At 41.7% G+C, this 7,263-nt stretch overlaps 1 protein-coding gene across 1 annotated transcript; it reads right to left on the bottom strand.

Moving 5' to 3' along the window:
* Nucleotides 1-4,948: 4,948 nt before the first annotated feature.
* Nucleotides 4,949-6,936, bottom strand: LOC140557824 (probable G-protein coupled receptor 139). The gene is made up of 2 exons (XM_072682618.1): nucleotides 6,861-6,936; nucleotides 4,949-5,886 (listed from the first exon to the last, which is right to left on the bottom strand). Exons 1-2 carry the CDS (start codon nucleotides 6,934-6,936, stop codon nucleotides 4,949-4,951), a joined length of 1,014 nt encoding a protein of 337 aa, XP_072538719.1.
* Between the last annotated feature and the right edge of the window lie 327 nt (nucleotides 6,937-7,263).

The following is a 7,263-nucleotide window of genomic DNA, read 5'->3' on the forward strand; positions in this document are numbered from 1 at the left end:
TGATATTGTGTGATGTTTTGTTTGTCCCTGTAATTTCAAAACTTCAAACCAGGATTTGTTTATGTTGGTGTGAGTTTCTCCATTTAGAATTCAAAGGCTTTTTTTTTTTTTAAACCACAAAACAATTTTAAACTACACTACATTTCATCAGAAATAAAACACATAATATGAAATATTATAAAAAAAACAGAATATGAAAAAATGTTAAAAAATAAATAAACAATTTTTGTTTAATTTAAATACAGCATAGCAAGGTAGACACCAACAACACCTCGCCTCAGGGGGCAGCAAATGTTCCCATGTTGCCACTGAAGCTAAAATATGCTAAAAATAAGCTAATAAGCTAAAAATCACTAGTGTGATGAATCTCCTTAAATTAGTAGCTGTGTGTTACTAGGCTCATTATTCTAGACCTGTTAGTGGCTAATTTCAGTTCATTTGTGCTGTCACTGCTATACACTATTAATACATCGTTTCTGTGTACTGTATACGCACTCACCCCTTCTAACGAATGCTATTCAGCTACTTTTTTTAGTTGCACCTATTGCTGATGTGTACAGATGTTCAAATGCACACACACACAGCTTGCCTAGTCCCTGTATATATGTTTTGCAGATAGACTAGGACTCTTTGGAGCAGATAAACATGAACCAACACCAAGCATGGGCTACAGGGGTACAAAGCCTCAGCACTGGAGCAGTGGAACTGTGTTCTCTGGAATTATGCTCCATCCAATACTTGGAATGAGTTGGGGTATTGTGGGAGATGAGATGAGGTGGGGTGGTGATCATTCAACATCCTGACCTCACAGACGCTCTTGTTGCTGAATCCTCACAGCAATGCTCCAAAATGTAGTAGACAGCCTTCCTCCCTGGGCAGTAGAGACAGTCACTCCAACAAATGTAGAAAACAAAATTTTCACTAACCTTGATTTCAGAAAAAACAATGAATAGGCAGGCGTCCCAATACTTTTCTCCATATAGTGTATTTTGATGTGTGGTTAATTGAATATAATGAGGAGTAATAGGATCTTGACAACTGCTAACTTTACAGGATGTCCTACAGTTGAAGGTGTACCAAGAATGGGCTTCTCACACTTTGAGAGCCTCCTAACAGCATAACAGTGGTGCCCCCTGTGCCATTAATGCCAGAGGGGAACAACGACTCCAGCAAGTGGTACTGAACAGTCGACACGCCTCTTTAATGAACACCCTCTATCACCTGACACAGGCCATGCCATAACATCTTGGTAGTATCATCTGAGGCAAGGGAGGTTGTTCCCACTACTGGGTAGGTGATCGTAATATTCTAATATTCCAATATTCCACCAGTCTATGACCTGCCTGCAGTGGAGTAGAAGTTAGAGCAGAAGAAGTTGGAGTAGAGGAAGACTCTTTAATTTATGCTTTAGCCGTCTCTGAAGCGGTAGTTTGCCATGTGCCTCCATAGCCTACAATTACAATAAACCGTACCTGACTGACCTGAAGTTATGTGCGGCTAAATGATATGTCAGCCAACACTTTTGAAGGCATATTTATCCTAAAATATGTACCAAGGAATGCTCAACAACTGAGCTGACAGAAGTTGCAGTTGTTTTTGCAGATGTTGAGCTGCAAACCTGCTACGCCCACCACAGTGGTGAATGCACCCAGTGTGTAATTGTGCTGTTTTACAGTTCATACTTATAATTACATTAGAAAATGACATTCTGCTGGTGCTTGATAGGTGCAGAAGAATCTTTTTGAGTGAACAGTTAACTTAGGCAATTCATCAACTCATTTACCTTCTAATGTGCTTCTTTTTGGTCTGGGTTGCAGTAGGTCCAGAGCTAACCCTGAAACCCTGAGCACAAGGCAGGAATACCCCAAAATTGCATCAGGCTTGTGTAGATTCTTTTCAGAAAACCTCTAACCCTGTATTTTGTGGTGAGGAGACAGCAAAAGTTTTGTTATAATGACTTTTTAAGGAAGGTCATAGTTATGCAGGTAGCCTGGTCTCCAAAGTCTGGCAAATGTTTTTTAGCCCCTCCTCCCAATCTAACGTCTAATAAATACCATCTCTTCCTTGTTCACGCCTTTGACAAGTCTTCACAACGGTCTTCCACCCTCTCACCTCCACTTAACTCTGTCAAATCTCTAATCCCTAGCTTCACTTATCAGACAGGGGGAACTGGCTTCCCACCACAAGCAGAAGCCACCTGAACTCCAGCCCAAAGTTCTCAAGAGTTTTCCCCCCTCTCTCTCCAGTCTCCTCCCAAATCATCATAAGCTCATAGAATGGTTCACAATGTATTTCTAGTGTCAGTAGGATAGTGCACCACCGCTCCAAAGTCAGAAGGTACATGTTCCTTAAGGTCTTTTGGTCTTTACCTGTTCTACCGTTCCATTTGTTAAGCAATGGTATGAAATAATGGTAATGAAAAGTTTGGGGGTAGGAGGAACATGCCTGAAGCCCCTCCTCCCAATCTAACGTCCTATAAATACCATGTCTATCTGTTCACGTGTTTTTGACAAGTCCACCACCCCTTGCAACAGTCCACCACCTCTTCACCTTCCTGTAACTTTTCTTCGTGTCAAATCTTTTAATCCCTAGCTCCACTTATCAGACAGGGGGAACTGTCTTCCTACCACAAGCAGAAACCTGAACTGCAGCCCAAAGTTTCCAAGAGTTTTCCGCCCTCTCTCCAGTCTCCTCTCAAACCATCATAAGCTGATGGCATGGTCCAAACTAGCAAATTACATTAAGAACTGAGGAAGCGCCTACCTGGAATTCATTCATCTTCTTATATTTGTGTCTTCTTCTTGGTCTGGGTCACAGAGGGTCCAGAACCTACCCTGAAACACCAGTCACAATGCAGGAATACCCCTTGGTCAAGTCACCAGTCCATCTCAGATCTCAGGGTTGAACTATGTTATAATCTTTATAATCTGTTATAATATTATAATCTTATTATTCAGATTGTTAATTGTTCTGCTTGCTGAGCTGATGGACGTTAAAACCTGCCTCTGCCTTGTTTTTTTATTTTCTCCACCTCATTGGACTGCACAGGCTGAGCTCGTCTGGATTGACTTTGTGCTCCTAAAGGAAATTAAATTGGAAATGTAAACAGAGCATCTTAGCAGTGCCAAGCAGCGCCTGTTTCCACGAAGAGAAAATTAAATAAACAGGCACCAGCAGATGAAGTCGCTGATAAGACAAAGATAAATCTGAAGATAATGCTGCGCCAAGCTGGCCAAATGTTTACAGACACTGATGACAGCTGCTGTGTGTGACATACTTTCGGAACATGCACACTGTAAATTAGAGCTCCTGTGCAAATAGTTAGTGCATTAGCTGTTTCGATATTTGCATCAGTTTCTGTAAATATGACATCTTTTTGCAGGAGGCCTGAAACTTCAGTTGCACAGCAGCTGTGTAAACGCAGCTAATGTAATGTAAACACAGTGACAAGGTTTGGGCCTCCCCAGTCAAAATATCTGCAAGTGTGAATAACTAAGCAAGTAAAAGGTGTCCTAATTTCCAGAAAGCATGATGTTAAATATGAAGCATGTCTTTAATATTTTAAACAAGAATACTTTTTTATTTCCAGCTTTAATAGTTATCATATCAAAGTAATAAAATCAAAGTAAAATAACGAGGCAAAAGTTTGGGCACCCTCTTTTGCTTTTTAGTGCTTATTTTTGCCCATTCCTCATGTCTCCTTAGGTCAAGGGCCATGGCAAAACCTTCAGCGTGCAGATAGATTTTGAGTAGTGTTTAGGATAAATGTTCTGCTGGAGAAGCTCATCCTCTCCTCATCTTCAGCTGTTTTAGAAACAGTGTAATTTTTACTTTGCATTCTTGAAAAAAAAAATGCCTGGCCTTTACTAACGATGACTATGAGCAAGCCACAGCCCTTACAAGCTAATTAAGCACTAAAGTGCTTTACTGACAAACAATAAGAGTTTAGTAACAGCAAAATAATAAAAGAAAACATTTAACAATTAAAAACTAAGAGTGTTAGAAAAAATGTTTATTAAAAGTAAACAGAGACTATAACAATAAAAGCAATCTTAAAAAGATAAATACAGTAAAAATAAAAGTTTTAATACTAAAATAAAGAGACGTGCTTTTGAAACGAGTGTTGAACAAAAGGTGGACCTCAGCTCCACGGTTAAAAAGCATACAAACAAAAAGATGACATTTTATGTAATTTACTAGATAACAGTAGGAGCATCACTAATTAAACATATGTCAACTTCAAATATGGTATATTACATTTCCACACAATATTACATAGCTGTACACCGACCAGACATAACATTAAAAGGTAAAGTGAAAATCCTTAACTATGGTTACAATATCAAGGGATGGGATCTATAGTGTATAGGAGCATAAGTATCTAAACTACTTTGACAAGAGTCAAACTGTGATGTCTAGTTGACTGGCTTAGAACATCTCCAAAACATCAGGCTGGTCTTGTGGAGTGTTCCCGCCCGGTATGCAGTAATTAGAACTTACCAAAAGTGTTCACCATTGCTGTGATGCATGGAGGCCTGGACTTAAAAGATCTGCTGATAACATATTGGTGCCAGATACCACAGGACACCTACAGATGTCTTCAGGAGTCCATATCTTGATGGGTTAGAGCTGTTTTGGGGGTTCAAGAAAGCCCTACACAAGAGTAGGCAGATGGGGTTTTAATGTTAATGCTGATTGGTGTATATTTTGTGTTTGTTTTTGTTGTCATTGCTCTCTCAATATATTTTGGAATGAAAATGTTTCCCATTAGTTAAGGATAGGATTAGTACAGCCTTGAAAAGGTTCTTCAGGGTTCTTGAAGGGTTATTTTTCGATGAGTTATGGTTCTGTATAGCACTTGAATGCTTAAATAGTTTTTTTGTATGTTGAAAATCTTGTACATGGTCCTTTAGAGAACCTTTTCAAATACTCTAGGTAGGATGGTATATCACCCATGTCCAGGGGTGTGCACAGAGGAGCCATTTGTGACCAAGCAACCTCTCCACAAACAATATTTGACACTGGCTATAACCTCCTGCCTGAACTTGGTCTGTGTGCATGCATACAGGTACATGTTCACTGCTGCGTTGGTAAGGCTAAGCATGGTTCCAATATCTGCCGCAATGTTTATGTCCAGGGTGTAGTCGTCCCGGTTCATGTGCAGATCTGTGGTGTGCAGGATGAGCTGCGTGATGGAACGTGTGATGGACAGCAGCACAAAAGTCATGGACACGGTCACCAGGAGCACCACCGACTTCCTCTTTCGTGACCGTAGCAGCGGCGCCACCTTAAAGCCGGAGGCTGATTTGCAGGTTTCCGTGGCTGCATGCACTCGGTTGCTGAGGGATATCTGCCGCAGAGTGAGCCCGTTGAGCAAGCCAATGAAGATGAAGGGCAGGATGTGGGAGAGGGTGGTCTGGATGCTCACCATGGTGAGGGCATACTCAATGGGTGAGTTTGGTCGATATATGCAGAGCCAGCGCTGGACGTCCTGTTTGTAGATGGACACGTAGGCCCAGTAGTAGGGCACGGCCAGCAAATGACCCACTAAGAAGATGATACCAATGACCCTTAGTGCACAACGAGGGTTGCAGACCCGGTTCTTGAGGCTCCACGTGGTAATGGCCAGGAAGCGTTCAGCAGTGAAGGCCACCACCAGCCAGGTGGAGGCATTGAAGGCACCATAGTTGAAGACATCTCGCATGCTGCACCAAGGCTCTCGCGACCAGAAGGGCTCTACTGTGTAGTATTTGACAGAGAGCTCCAAAACTGCGATGAACATCAGGACAGCTGTGTCTGCAGCAGCGATGGCCATCAGGTATAGAGCGCTGGACCTGGAGAGCATGCATTTACGTCTCCAGAAGATCAGGAAACATACAACATTAGCTGTGGGCCAGAGAAGAACATCAGCATTAAGCACTTGCACCTGCCTTTGTGTTTGAATTCATCATCATTCATTCATACATTGCGTACATAAGCTTTCTAGACAAAAAACTAGGATGTTTACAGTCATGGTCTACCAGCAGTGGCAGAAATCCCAGTCTACAGGAAGTTCTTATCAGAATTGTGAGCGAAAGACAAAACGAACGGACAGGGAGGTCCTTCACAACCAATTTCTGAAAGAACACTCAGTATGGACCTGCAAATTCAGCTACTTCCTTCATACTATGGCCTTTGGCACGCTCAAATGCAATCACTCCCTTTTTGCCAATCATTAACATCTGCTTTGGGACCCATTTTCCACACAAGACCATCCATCCAACAAGACCTTCACTGCACTAAATCACCTCTTCTGAATCTATGAATGCCGCCGAACACCCCGCGGGTATTTATAGCCTGATCATCTTTTTACAGGAGCCGGAGCCAGAATTTACTACCACCTTAAACAGGCAAGGTGATTAACTTTTTTCCGGGGAGCTTATTTAGAAGGCCTGTGTAAACATCATTTTATCAAAATTTTGACACTTTACTCTCTAAAACTTCTAAAGGTCTCTACATGGCTCTTGGCCTGCTTGTATTGCTCTTTAAGACAACCTTAAGTAGGAGTACAACTTCTTCAAACATTAAACCAGCTCTAACTTCACACTCTTTACAAATATTCTTTAAAGAGTCACTTCTGAAAGATTCCTTAAGGAACCGAAGGTGGTTCTTAATTGCATGTCACATACTCAATCAATCACTGACATACTCAGGCTCCACAGGGGGGCGCTATTAGTACTCAACAAAATTTTGGTGCGGCACATCAATGTTTTGTTATAACTATATGTTATATGTTATAACAAAACAAAACATAACAAAAGGCAGTCTATCAGAAGTATGAATGTGTGTGCAGTTGTGTGTTTGTGAATATCCATACTCACAGGGGATTCCGATAGTGGCAAGTACAGGGTAGTAGACCCTCTGTAGGTGTATCATCCAGTGCTCCTCAGCAGCCATATCTCCCCTCTCATAACTCGACGTCCTCCGATCTCCTCATGCATCCCCACTTTCAGGTGAAAAGGGCCATGTGCTAATGGTAGAGAGCGGCCACAGGCAAGTGTTTGTGTCCAGCCCTCACACGAGACCAAGATTTGTGGTCATGGAAACTTATACTCCTGGCTCTTTATCAGCCCTGTTAATTATTACAGAGCCTGCCCAGAAGTTTTATTGACATGCCTGGTGATAATGAAAAATCACACACTGGCTAGACTGCAAATATAATCTCAATGATGCTTTTTTCCCACTGGCTTATGGGTCAGCTGATTAATAGTCTGGTCTTTGTCT

Source organism: Salminus brasiliensis, chromosome 6 (genome assembly GCF_030463535.1).
Source record: "Salminus brasiliensis chromosome 6, fSalBra1.hap2, whole genome shotgun sequence".
Classification (NCBI taxonomy): Eukaryota; Metazoa; Chordata; class Actinopteri; order Characiformes; family Bryconidae; genus Salminus; species Salminus brasiliensis.